This window comes from Panthera onca, chromosome B1 (assembly GCF_046562875.1).
Source record: "Panthera onca isolate mPanOnc1 chromosome B1, mPanOnc1 haplotype 2, whole genome shotgun sequence".
NCBI classification, from domain to species: Eukaryota; Metazoa; Chordata; class Mammalia; order Carnivora; family Felidae; genus Panthera; species Panthera onca.
In genome coordinates, this window is record NC_138342.1 from 184183363 (window position 1) to 184198256 (window position 14894).

The following is a 14894-nucleotide window of genomic DNA, read 5'->3' on the forward strand; positions in this document are numbered from 1 at the left end:
TCCGACTTCAGCTCAGGTCACGATCTCCCGGTCCGTGAGTTTCAGCCCCGAGTCAGGCTCTGGGCTGATGGCTCAGAGCCTGGAGCCTGCTTCCGATTGTGTCTCCCTCTCTCTCTGCCCCTCCCCCGTTCATGCTCTGTCTCTCTCTGTCTCAAAAAATAAATAAATGTTAAAAAAAAAAAGTGTAAAAAAAAATGGTTTTAAAAAAAGAGTTGGACGCTTAACCAACAGAGCCACCCAGGCACCCCTCTTTTTATTTTTTAAAGTAGGCTCCACACCCAATGTGAGGCTCAAACTCACGACCCTGAGATTAAAAGTCACATGCTCTGACTAAGCCAGCCAGGTGCCCCACATCTTAGCTATTCTGAGACCAATTGTCCAGCATCTTTCAGTTTCTGGAACAGGACTTGCAACCACACTGGGAGATGGTTGGGGCTCTGTTGGTGAATGCATTTGCAAATGCAGAGCGGAGAACACATCAACGCTCAGTGACCGCTTTGCCATGTGGAGAAAGAACGTTTTGTAAGTGAGTAATAATTATGAAGTGCCAACACTTCATGTAAGTTAGAAGAACTATAGGATTAAAAAAAAAAAAAAAGGATAAGGAGGAAGAAAATGATAGGATCAAACTACAAGAAAAGGAGACCTGTAGACGTAGCACCAAGCTTCTGGAACAATTGACTTTTTCTCTAACTTTACTGATTTTCCACCTCTACAGACATATCATCTCATTTGACTTCACGGATAATGATGAGTTCTTAGGCAGCTCCAGCTCAGTAGCTACCTTTCTTTGTCATCTCTGAACCCTGATATCGAAAGTCAAGTAAATTATTTATTTGCCTGTGTTAATATGTGTGCCAGTTGTCATTTAGATGCAATCCAAGCCGAGTCAACTAGGTAGGTACATGGTAATATTAACTGATATGATTGTTTTTCTGTATATGCACTTCTGTTCAAAATCAAACATTAAGGGATGCTTGCAACTTAGTGAATTATGTGTCAGTTTTATATGATGCTGATAATTTTTACATAATGCTAACTTAGAAGGACAGGGGAAGTAAAAGGAGGAGGAAGAGAGAGTGACAAAGATGGCCTTTTAAAAGAACAAGAAAACCACTAGGGAAAAGACTATCATCACCTTTGGTTTGTTAAGTAGGGATGATACCTTTGTTTCTCTGTTGTCTCTCACTGATGTATGTGCTCTAGTTCCTTTACAAGCGACCAAAATTTTATAAAGTGACACAAAGTAAAAAACAAAAGCAAAATCCAGAGAAAATAATGATTTTACAACCAATGAGTTTCAACTTGACCCACCACACTACCCACAACTAGCTGTATCCCCGCAGAATCTACAACTCTAAAACCAGCACCCTGCAATCACCAAATGCTCATAGGGAGGACTCCCATGATTTTCAGGAAAGTTAACATATGCCTGATATACCTCTACTTCATAAGACAGGATTCTAAAATGCTTTGTAAGTACTTATGTAAGAAAAAAAAAGGTTAAAATTTGGATTTGGAACTTAAATGAATAGTCTTCAATAATTTGGAAAATCTGACACTCCAGGAATACTCACTAAAGATTCTATAATGGAAAATTTAAATGTCCAGACATTTTGAAGTAGTGTTTGTTTTCTAACAAGAAAAGAAGACGTTCAAAACTCATGCACTGCCTAACAGTTGGGGCACATCTGCTTTGCAGACAGCAGACGCTTCAGGTTATTTTTAAGGGAGACTGTATGAAGTTTCCATTCTTGCCTAAACTTTGTAATTACAACAAAGGGAGCTGTCTGGAAACCATCTTGGGTGGAGAACAGTTCAATGAGTCAAGCATATCTGGCCTAGAGGAGAGAAAATATTGAGGAATACAATAAATGTCTTCTCATCCACTGCCTGCAGCACTATGTTGAAAAGGAATTACAATTGCTCTTTAACTACTGAGAAGAAAATCTGGTGAAGTATAAGAAGGCAGAATTCAGATGAATAAAAGGAAAAACTTAGTACAATAAAAAAACCCAGAGTGAGCTAGCTGATAAAGTAACACTGAAGTATTCAACCAGAGGGTGGAATTAAGTGTCAGGAATACTGTAGAGGAAGTTTCTGCACTGAGAGGAGCTCAGTGGAAGTCACTGTGATTTAAAAGTAGTATTACATCGAAAAATTTACAAAAATAACATGGCCATCACGTGATAAGAGAAGGTAAAGACCAAACTGGTTATTAGAACACTGAAAATATTTCTCTTAGGATAAATGCTCCCTATTCTTTCATGTCAATCTGTGGCCAACTATTTGTGATAACTCACCCATAGTTCAGGTTGCAAACAATCTTTGCAGAAGTAGTAATTTGATTTATTTCTGTAACACCTTTCAAGCTTTATTAATGCACACAATGAACAAATCCTCAAAAATACTTCATCACTGAAGAATTCTAGTAAGTGTGATTACATAATAATACCAGTACTACAAAGAAGACAACATTACCTCATGTTATAATTAATGCCCACCAGTGAGATATCATCAACGCCCTTACAATAGTGTTTATAAAATGTCAAACCTGTTAAACCACCAGCCAGACTGATCTTCTTCTGCACAATTCCCTTCGTAGTTGTCATTATCTCTGTCCCATGTGCTGAATTTCATTCTTTGGTGACTAGCCCACCATTGCACCTCAGGATTAAAATTCCCTGTAAGGGAGTCTCCAGCTGTTCCAGAATATTCGCCGATATTCAACTCATAGGCATTCTAAAGACAAAGAGGCAAGTTCCACTATCAGTTGTCACTGTAATATGATAATTTAATAATTAATGTTAGTTAATAATATGTTTATTTAATAAACAAAAAACAGGTTCTACCGTGTATTTTTGTTTCCACTGACTTCAGGGTTTATATTTTATACATTAATTCATAATGTTACTTATTTGAAAATTTTACTACCTTTTCATCTCCAACTTTAAAAAGTTTATACTGTGCATAACGGCTATTTTTTTCAAAATCTGCAAGGTCAATTTTTAAAGTGTAGTCTCCTGAAAAAAAAAAAAAAACAAGAATTAATAGGATATTTTTGAGGTGTGAGATGACATTGATTTATTGAATTTTAAAAATAATTCATAGCTCTATTTTACTTAAACTGTTTCCTTCTGCTATCATTCCGTTTTGAAAGAATAAACAGTGGCTCTATTGTATTTACAACATGAACATTTCATTGTGTATTTTGCTTGAAAAGAGCTAGGAACATAATATTGAAGGTGGAAAATTTCTACTAGATTTATCATAGGTCAAGTCTAGTACAATTCACTTGACAAAGAACAACAGAAACTAAGTTATTATTTAGCTAATACATTAAGAAGCCTAACAATGAAAGAAGAGAAGTTTTAAGAAGTTTAAACATTTATCTTCTTTTTCTTACTTTCAGTAAGAATGTTAATCTTAAAAGTAAATAATAACTAGTTGGTCGCGTCAAGCCATCTTCTTTTCTCCATTGTCCCATCATTTGTGAATCACAGTTATTACTCTTTCTCTTTTTTTGAAGAGTCAGGAACCAGAAAATTATAAGTCAAACAAACTGTTAGATAATATATGTTCTATTCTCCTACTTTGATAAATAAAATTTCACAATGACCTAGAAGATCAGGTTTGAACTTACGGTCTTAGTCTCCTTGGGATCCAAGCCAGAACATGGAGGCCCAGGGAGAGAGACCCTCTGGCCCCATCACCCAGGTCTTGTCTGTGGTCGGCCTCCTCTCTTCCTATCCCTTTCTGTCTCCGTCATGCACACAAAAAGGGCCTCGACCATGTTTGTGCACTTTCTAGGCTGCACATCCAAGCTCTGTTTACACCCACACTAAAAGTTGTTGCTTTACCTCCCCTCAGGCTCAGCGATGTGCACACCAGTAACACCATCTTCTCAAGGGGGCTAGATGAAGAAGAGGCATGAACAGGTTTTGGAAACAAGCTCAGGGTTGTTTGGGCAGGAAATGCCAGCTTGCCCCTTACTGAGTGTGGGAGGAGTGTAAACTTCCAGTGACCTTGGTGCTTTAGTACCACAGGCCCTGCCCCCCATGGAGCTCTCTAAGGTGGAATTTTGGAAGAGGCCCCTCTAATCTGATGGAAGGGCAGTAATGGTTATGTGAGCCAAGACTGTGAAGTGGATGAGAACAGTATGGCAGGCTAAGTTAAATACCTTGCATTATGGAAGAGCTATAAAGTCAGTCTCAATGTTTCAGGTAACCATCTAAATATCTTTATGGACAATAAATAAATAAAAAGGCCATTATAGACCGTTCCTAAATTAATATTATTGCAAACACTTGCAGTCAAAATTTATGTAATGGAGATAAAGCTATTTTCAGGGGAAATTCACTAGCCTTAGGTGCGCTCACAATTAAAGAATGCAGGGACAAAGGCATGCTTTTCCTTGGGATGATGTGATATGTGGTTGTGAAACCTAGAACTGATAAATACATTTTTGCTGTCATGACAGTAGCAGCCCGAGTACCCATTAAAACACGAAAGGGAAGCAGATGTGTTGGCAAAGTGCATCTGGGTGAATGAGCATTTAATAATAATTTAACAACTAATTTGAACTTTGTATATTTGCAAGGAGCTAAGGGTTACTTCGTGGAGTTTTCATAGTTTCGATAGGAAACCCGATAAATATTAATGTGCAAAAAAGGCACTATGATAAATGTTATATATATCATAAAATACTCAAAATAAAATAAAATAAATACACTGAGGGAAGGGAAATCTTATATAAATTTAGATAGCATTGATCACAAGAAGGACAAGCAGGGTTCTAGGATTATTCATCTTCTATAGTGTCTCAAAGATCCCTATAATTATAATTATATCCCTATAATTATACTTATGAATTGTGGATATAAAAACACCAGTCACTTTCCCTAACTTGAATGAAACAAGCAAACCCTTGCTTTTATGTTTAATGCATTGCCAGTGTGATATAGCATGCTTTGTTAAGCAATACAATTGCCTTTTATGAAACATTCTAAATCAGACCCGAATGGGGCTGACTACAATCTCAGACTTACAATTGAGGCAAGGAAGGCAATGAGTTGGAGAAAATGAACATGGCAAAGAGAAGCTGAGAAAATTCATCAAATGATATTTTAGACAAATAGTGAACTCTAGGAGAAGATACACATGCACTGGTACATAGCAGGAAATGTATAGATGTCTGCAATTTGAAATATATCAATAAAATAAAATAAAATGGCTTGATGGATGGATAGGTATGTAATGAAAACAATTTAAAAAAAACCAGCAAATGGTAGTGTAGAATCCAGGTGGTAGGTTGAATCTTCTTTCCGTTTTGCTGTATCTTTGAAATTTTTCAAATTAAAAGTTGATGGGGATGGAGACAGGATATTTATTAGGGTATTTGTATAAAACAGCCCCAAGTGCCCAATTCTTTGCCTCAACGTTTGCAATGCGACTTTTAACTCCTGCCACTGAGTCTACTTCTTTCCCCCTTAAATTCCCAGCAGACCCGGAAGCTGGTCACACACCCATGAGCAAGCCCAGCCAAGATCAGCAGAACACAGACCTGATGAGCAAAACCGCTCAGCCAACTTGTAGATTTGTGAGGAATAATACATGAGTGTGGCTTTAAGTCAGCAAATCTTGAAGTAGCTTGTTACACACTTATTATGGCAATAGATAGTTGACCCAGTATGGCTATTTTGAGGAATTTGAGGCATTAAAAAAAGAAGGATTAGGACACTACATTTCCTTTCCATAAATTGAAAATAAATAGATGAGAACTCTCCCACCTCAGCCCAGATCTAGTTTCATTGCCTCTAGTCCTAGTTTTAAGTGGCCACATTTTATAAAGGGGATTGTTGCTCGAAAGGGATCATTGGCATCTGCAAAACACAGCACTTACTGAATTCATTCCATTGCCTATGGTTTAGTAGAAAACATTTTAATGTGTTTTTTATTTTTATTTTTAATGCTTATTTATATTTGAGAGAGGAGGGGATGGGGGTAGGGAAGGGCAGAGACAGAGGGAGACAGAGAATCTGAAGCAGGCTCCAGGCTCTGAGCTGTCACAGTACAAAGCATAAAGTGGGGTTCAAACCCACGAACCATGAAATCATGACCTGAGTCAAAGTCTGAAGCTCAACTGACTGAGCCACCCAGGTGCCCCTTTAGTGTGTGTGTGTGTGTGTGCGTGTGTGTGTGTGTGTGTGTGTGTGTGTGTGTGTGTGTGTTTTAACTATACTTCAAGTGAATTTGATATCAGACAAACCTTACCTTGTGTGGTCAGTAAGTGAATATTTTTATTACCCAGCCAATATTCACCATTTTCTTGAACAAAATTTCCAAAGCCATTTTCATAGTCATTCCAGCCTCTAAAAAATTTGAAATGAAAGCTGATTTTAGCAGAACCCAAAAGGACCTTTGCAGTAGTAACTAAGGTGCCCACCACCTTCCCCAATTACCCCCCCCCCCCAATATTTTTTTTTGATTAGCAAATGCACTTTCAGTATTCTTATTTGGAAAGAGTGAAATTCTAATTATAGACCTCAGGATATAATAAAAATGCTTTACTTGTTACAAATCTCACACATGCTACTCCAAATAAATCCTTGCATCATAATTAGCACACCTGTTAAAGTTCTCACTGCCATCAGATCGTCTCTGAATTACAGTCCATCCTCCTCCATCAGACATGTCACAGTAAACAGAGAATTCTGTTGGGCTCTGGAGAGGTTTGATTTTGTAAAATCCACTGCGCTTATACCCATCATTAAAAATCTCCGAACAGTCTGTTTGCAAAACAAGGTAATGTAACATTTGTTATATGCCTTTTTTTCCCCCATAGGAGCCTCTGGATAAGATTACTCAATACCAATGGAGATAGATAAACACATGGTGTAGGTAATCAGCTTTTTAAAATTGCATCTTGTATATCTTCCAGTAGATATTAGGAAAGTCTTATTTCCTTTTCTAGTATTTAATTTTATCTCCTTGACATGATCATGAAAATAAAAAAGAAATAAAACAGGGATTTGGTTTCTCATTTCTGATTTTTGTGCAAACACTTAAAAAATTATATATGTTCAATAGATCATAGCATATTTAAGTGGAACTTATAGCCTTATCTGACAGAATAAGAGAACTTATCTCTCCTATGAAGCTAAATTAAAGTAGAAATAGAACCTCGAGCAAATAATATAATATGGGTTATCTTGACTTACAGCATTATAAATCATCCTGAACATTGGAGATGAATTCAAAGTAGTAATCTTCTTGTTAGATTCTTATAACTTCCCAGTTTCAGCAGATTTTTTAGTAGCCCACTGAAATTTCCAACAGTCCATGCATTCTTAGGTGCTTTTGCTAAAAATCGCAAGCTTCTGCTATTCCTTTTATCCCCACATTCTTTTTGCCAGGATATTTCTTTGACCTTTGAAGCAAACATAACTACCAGTCTGTCGCCGAAAAGTAGTATCTATTTCTTAAACTACTTGAAGGTAGAATAAATTAACATCCACTGGGTCTCATCTAGGCTGATTTGTACACACTTTTAGAGAATTTGGCAGTATGGACCTCACTACAGGTTCAACATCCAGGAAGCTGTGTAAGGGGTGGTTGAAGTAGGTGGCCACCATCAAGAGGTCGTCTCAAGAATACTTAGTTGCAGAGTTTTGAGTAAAAACACTATAACTTAAATTATAGCTGACTTTCACATTTTACCCTTAGCATTTTGTTAATTTCCTTCCTTTAAAAAAACAACCTTTTCTTTTCTTTTCCTGATTGGATAATTCCATTCTGCTAGCATATTTTAAAGTTCTTTCTTCTTTTTCGTTGTTTTGATGCCAAATTGTCACAAATCCATTTTGTTACAAGTGAGATATACTGCATGCCAAAAAGATGGAATGGGCAGTAGGAATTAGACAAGAAAATAAAGACCCTTTGTCACTTTCTGAAGCCCTCACCAGGTTAAGACCAATCATATACTACTGCTGTGGTGAGATGTTCATCTTTGTGATGATTTAGGCTATATTCGTATATTTATATCTGAGATTCAGAAGCACATTCTTTGTGCGTGTTGGATTCTTAAAAAAAAAGAGAAAGAGAGAGAAAGAGGTCCTTTTCTGGCAATTAAACAAGAAGAAAAACATCACCTAAAATTAGTTCAATGTTGCTCAAAAGCTTACATTCTGTGGTCAAGTAGATTGTACAACACTTTTCATTAAAGTAAGCAGATTTTAACCCTGTTAAGGATAGAGCTCTTTGCTTACATGTAATCTCCTACCAAAGAGCTGAATAGTAAAGACTCCAAAGATTCAGGCTGTTTTCCAGGCAAATATGGAAATGATTAGCTATAGCATTTGCCTCTGGAAAACTTTGTGAATATTGCATGTGGAGCCAACATTTTCTATTTGTTTCTATTTTATGCCAACTGCAAGTTTGTGTTTTTAAAAATGTGTCCTTCTTCCCAGAGGAAAAATCCAAACATAACTTAAGATCCAGAGCAAAGCTTTCAACTTAAAAAAAAAATCAAAAACAAAAAATACCCAACAAATTAAAAAACCTCAAAGAAGCATGAGTAGCAAAATTGCTCATATGAAAGAAGTTAGAAATAAGGAGGCTGCCTTGGGGAAATGTGAAAATGGGACTTGCACCTCCACAGCAGGAAGTTCAAACAATGTAGGGTATAAAACATTAACTAGATATTTGAAACTATGATTTTCAAAATGTTTTGACCCACTCAACTCCCCAGATAATACGCAGGCAAGGGCAGGATCGGAAAGCTCCATGTTCCTGGGACTTAAAAAAAAAAAAAAAAAAAAGAGGGGGATTTTTGGATGCTTACATAATACTAGAGTGAGGCCAGGGTTGCCTGCCCGCTGACAAACACTGTGTCAAACTGGAAGAGGTGAACGCTTTCTCTGATCATGCAGAAAGCAAGCCATGTTGGAAGGCTTCTGAATGTTTAAGCTTCACAAAGTGACACGACAGCTTGCCAAATGGACTTTTCCCTTTTGTCCCACAATGGTGGCTGAGCTCAAAGCTGAAGCCCGAAGGCACTAAGTACCCCACACTCTAAATTCAAAGAAAGGCCAGCATGAGCTCAGCTGCCCCCAAAGTCATGCTGGGAAATGCTAGAACTAGCCGTGCTGTAGCCATTCTTTATCCCCACCTGCCCCGTGACATTAGAAAGGAAACAAGAAGAAAGGATGCTGGTTCCTTGGAGAGGGCAGGATTCTTGAAGGGTAGGGTGGGTAGGCTCTCTCCTCTGAAAACAAGGGAGAGAGTATATAACAATGTGGATAGATAGCTGACATTCACTGAGCACCTCTTTTGTATGAAATGCTACTGTAATCATGTTACATGTGTTAACTCTGAATCTTTACAACAAAGAACCATTCTTATCATTCCCATTTTACAGATGAGGAAAATGAAGGATATAAAGATTAGGTAACTTACCCAAAGGCTACAGCTACCAAGATGGGCAGCTGGACTTTCAAACCAGGCTTCAGAGGCAACACCTTAATCACTACACATGCCTCAAGTGACTGTCTTGTAAAGATTGAAGGCCTTGCAGGAGGGGATCTGGCTAAACCAGTGGTCTTGTTGGCTGAACAGATGTGATGCCACGGGCTGTGGTAATTATCACCAATTAATGTGAATTTGGTATCTTTTAATTTAAGTACATAATTTAATAGCAGCCAAAAACTTCAAAATAAGATACATTTAATTATATGTTGTATAAAATCGCATGATTTGTGCATTATCTGCACAAATTGCTAGGTTATAAGCAATTATGTGTTTTTGACCATGAGATGAATTAGAATTCAGAAAACAAATTAGTAATAAAATAGTAACTTGTAAATAAGAAGAAATTTATATTTCTACAGATGGTGTACACGAATATTTAATTTTTTTAAGTGTATTTGTTTATTTTAAGATAGAGAGATAACACACACAAGCAGGGGAGGGGCAGGGAAAGAGGAGGAGAGAGAAAATACCAAGCAGGCTCCATACTGTCAGTGTGGAGCCTGATGTGGGGCTTGAACTCACGAACTGTGAGGTTATGACCTGAGTCAAAATCAAAAGTCAGACAGTTAACTGACTGAGCCACCCAGGAACCCCAATGAACATTTGATATTTTTAATTTAAGGAGACCAAAAATATAAACTTTGGTAGCAAGTTCTTATATATTTTATACAATATTATATATTATGTTAAATATATACTTTTTGGAATTTATGGTTATTATATATTTATCAAGGGTTTGCCTTTGGCAGGCTCTTTAGTACTATTTGTCTATATGCTACAAAATAAAGTACAATTAAACTATATATTTCATACTGTATTCATCATATATGAAGAATATTACATAGTTCTACTAACTTCTGGGGGGTTTTTTTGAGTTGGGGGAGGGGGGTAGAAAGACAGCACGAGAGACAATCTTAAGCAGGCTCCTACCAACGCTGAACCCAATGCAGGGCTCGATCCCACGACTGTGAGATCATGACCTGAGCCAAAATCAAGAGTCAGATATTCAACTGACTGAGCCACCCAGGTGCCCCCCTGGATTTTTTTTTTTTTAGCTGTTATATCCCAAACCAGAAAATGTCTATCATCTATCTTATTTTATGTGCTATAATGTTACAAGACAGACAGACACACACACACACACACACACACACACACACACACACACACCCTACAATGGTTTGTATAGACCCTGACCATATGACTCTTCCATCCAATTCCTGTTTATTCAGTCAGGCCTCCTCTGATCTTGGTATTTTCATTTTCTAGTAACTGATTTCTACCTTACTCCTTGGTGACTTCTTGTCTCCCACTTCTTGTCATTTCTTGACACAGGGATTGGAGTTTCAGCTCCTAAGCCTGAGTCTTCCCACGACTGAGTTTTCTCATACACAGTCCTAGTAACAAACATCCAATCACCTGCCTCCTGACATTACTGAACACTTGAATCTGTGTTCACAACCTGTTCAGAGTTCCTGGGTTTGGGGCTTAGTTTGGAATTTGGAATAATGGTGCTTCTCTTGCATCCATCAGTTCCTTGTCCTTGTGACCAGCTGTGTACCTACTTTTGGAATCACATAAGGTGCCAGTAGCGTTGGTTTCTTCTGAACCCTCTGTCCTTGGCTTACAGATGGCTGCCTTCTTGCTGTAGCCTCGTATCATCTTTCCTCTGTGCATCAGTGCCGCCGTCATCTCTTCTTATAAGGACACCAGTCAGACTGAATTAGGGCCCATTCTAATGGCCTCATTCTAACTTAATCTCTTCTTTTAAGGCCCTATCTCCAAATACAATCATATTATAGACATTGGGGGTTAGAGCTTCAACATATGAAGCTCATATGGGGGGTGCACACAACTCAGTCCATAAGACAAAGTCATCAGTCAAATGGCTTTTTGGCCATTCTGGTTACTCCCTTCTCTGAATCAACCTTGTTATCAACAATGATTGGCCTGATTAATCCAGTGAGATCCAACCCTGACATCTGTTTCTTACATTTTCCACAGTCTCAGGATAGGTAGCTGAAACCTGCTGAGTGGATAAATGACCACATTACAATTAGGCCTCAACATTCGTCGAATGAAAAGGGTATTCAATTGCTACAATGCCTTACCTCCTATCTGAAAAGAAGTAAAGCCTTCTATACTAGGTGGCCCCAGGAAATCTCGGTCCTCCTCAGCCTGTGGGAAGAAATGTGGGGAGAAGCCTGACCTGATTCTGGTCTTGAACAATCTCATCCACACCCATCAGCAAAAGCACAAATCCTTTGCAGTCTTGTAGGGATTCTCATTTAATTGGTCTGGAGTGGAACCTGGACACTATTTGTAGACAGTTTCCCATGGGTCAATTGCCTTCCTGCATATTTTGCAAGCAGAGTATATGTTCTGGACTATTTTTTCAGGGATCTTTGTATAGTAAACAGCCTTATAAGATAGAGACAGTGTCTCCCTCTAGAGCAGATGGCAGGTTAGTTTCTGCCCACTTTCATAGAAATAACTCTCTTGCAAAGGAGAAAAGACTGGGCAGATTTGCTTGTAACCCATTATAAAAGATTGACATTTACTAAACTCAGGGTTCCTCACCTGGACACAGCCCACTGCCTGCACATTCTCCACATTGCTTCCTTAGTATTTGCAATCAAGGGATATTGGTACAAACATGAAGTTCTTGTCTCAGACCCAGGAGTCTCTTATCTTCTGCCAACACCCGTGAAACCGAGGCAGGCTAACTCTTTAGGTTGCAAATGGAGTAAAACCTCAGACCCTCCACAGTTCTTCATAGGCGTCAGCATTTTAACAGTCACCAGGTGATTCTATCTGTAGACCTGGCTGAGAATCACCGTCTTCAAGGAATGTCAACTGATTATACTTCTTGTTCAATTGCTCTCCTGAGCCTTCTTTCACTGATGTCTTCTGAGGTTCTAGTTCCTGTTCTTTGCCCTGAGATTGCTTCAGACAGTCTCTTTGTTTCCCAAGCCTATTTTTATCCGAGCTGTCTTTGGTTCCTTTTTGTTCCATGCCGCCGAGCCACGAGCCATCATCACCCTACATCCATTCCCTCTACCACAGGCCTCTGTCTGATCCGGAAAGGGGGAAAAGCAGTTGGATTCCAAGAATCAAGGGTAAGGGATCAAGTGACTGGACAACAGAATGTCAGGAGCCCTGGGCAAATGTCTGACCAGAAAGAGATTAGGTTCTTGGTAAAGAAAGAAAAAGGGAACATTTCATTGAAGCATAGTTTCTAAAATTCTCATAATTCTTATATGCTTCACTGATGAGTATATTTAGAAACACAAAATAAAGATGTCTTTATTCTGTCAGCCTGGAATCTCTTTAGCCTCTGTAGTTTTTCAATTACAGTCAGATATATTTTCCAACTTATATTTGCTTATTTAGCTATTCCTATCTTTCTGTACGACCTTGCTTTCATTCATAAATGTGAGGCTCTGTTATTTTCCAGGTACTCTAATGGGCAACAGGGAAGAAAGAATGATGAGACATCATTCCTAATGAAGTGCCTGCTCAATTGATCAGGATAGACTCATGAACAAAGAAATTATAATACATCATCCCAGTAGCTAGAGCAGACATATAAACAAAGTGTTGTAAATGGCATCCTCCTTACTGACAACTATGGTTTGTTTACTTTAAAAGATGCCTGGAGGAAGGCAAATGAATAGTTCTCTATAAAGAATAACGATATGTGCAGTGAATGTGTTGACAGTTTAAGATCATTAAGTTTCTGGGTGGAAACAATGACCTAATCGAAAGGAAAATTATCAAACCGTAAAATATGCACATAAAAACAACCCTTGTATTTCCCTAAATAATTGTGATCCCTTTTTCTTTCTCTGCCCTTTTATTCTATTACCTCATTTACTACCCTAAGGCACATAAGGGACTCAGAAGGGAAAACTGTATAAATGTAACGAGAAATGCTACACAAAAACAAAACTGTAAAATTTTTCAGATATGTCATTTGCACACCATATGTAAACAATCTCTTGTCTTTGATCTCTCTTTAAACTACAGAAATTCTAAGATATTTAGCATTGACATTAAATATCCCCTCAGAGATAAGAGAGAGAAAAGGATAAAATTAAATTTATACCGGGGTGCCTGGGTGGCTCAGTCGGTTAAGCGTCGACTTCAGCTCAGGTCACGATCTCACAGTGTGTGAGTTCGAGCCCCGCGTCGGGCTCTGTGCTGACAGCTCAGAGCCTAAAGCCTGCTTCAGATTCTGTGTCTCCCTCTCTCTCTGCCCCTTCCCCGCTCATGCTCTGTCTCAAATATAAATAAAAACATTTTAAAAAAATTTAAAAAATTATTTAAATTTATACCAAATTCACATTTGGTATAATGTTCATGCTGCTTGTTATTAGAATAGGAAAAGCTCTTTAGCAAAACCTGAAGTGACCAAATAATGAGCACCACCATTGCACAGGGGTGTGGGTCATAAGTTACTGAAACACTTAAGAAAAATAGGTTCTGACCTGCATATTGCCTTTTGCCTCCAAGGTCAATGACAATATTCTCCTCTCCTTTATCGAGGAACTGGATTTCGTTCTCATGCAAAAGCCGGGTGATCTTGACCTGTTGCTGTTTGACCCGGGTCTCGAGCAGGTGCACCTGGGCTCTGAGTCGTGCTTGCTCCCGGAGACAGTTCTCTAGAGCCTGCAAAGGAATGTGAATCTCATTCTCACTGGGAAATAAATGCCTAACAAGGTGGACAAATTAGTGATTCAACTTTGTCCCCAGCTCCCATTTCAGAATATTATTCTACCCAGAACATGGTATGAAACTGATGCTATTTGATACTATTTGTTATATGAAGAATATGTAATTATGACTATAGTACAGTGCTTGAGCTAGAAATTATATATTAATATGAATTAATCTGAATGACTACACAAAGAGCTTTAGACTCATCTTATTTTATCCTCATAATGATTCCAGGAGGGAGGAATTGGCTCCATCCTGGTGAGGAAACTTGCCCAGGAAGTTCCAGCAGGTAGGAGGGATCAGGATTCAAATCCAGTTCGAGATCCCTGCTCTCAGTTTCTACATGACAAGAAAGCAAAAATGCTTTCTTGACAGCATCGTTGTGCATTGCTAGTGTGTCAGTCTCTAAAACAAACAGGGCTTTTGAATGACCTTTTGGTATTAATGTTTTAAAAATTTAATTGAATACTTATAATCTGATGACACGTGGTCACCTTTATAAGAGGATACTAATTTAGACCCTCATATCCCTGAGTGTGTCACCCATTTACCTGTGACTGGAAATTCTACTGAAGACACTTTAACTTTTGCTTTTTTGTTTTTCTTTCAATTATTTCAGACAGGGATGGGAGGAGCCTGAGTTTTCC

General features: G+C 38.2%; 1 protein-coding gene across 3 annotated transcripts in view; it reads right to left on the reverse strand.

The window, feature by feature from the left end:
• FGL1 (fibrinogen like 1) overlaps nt 1-14894 on the reverse strand; it is a 53474-nt gene that overhangs the window by 1789 nt on the left and 36791 nt on the right. For all 3 annotated transcript variants that reach the window (XM_060653070.3, XM_060653069.3, XM_060653068.3), the window contains exons 3-7: nt 14019-14199; nt 6629-6788; nt 6274-6371; nt 2935-3023; nt 2555-2742 (exon numbers count right to left, since the gene is read on the reverse strand). In XM_060653070.3, coding sequence (XP_060509053.1) covers nt 2555-2742; nt 2935-3023; nt 6274-6371; nt 6629-6788; nt 14019-14199 — 716 coding nt within the window. The remainder of the gene's footprint in view (nt 1-2554; nt 2743-2934; nt 3024-6273; nt 6372-6628; nt 6789-14018; nt 14200-14894) is intronic.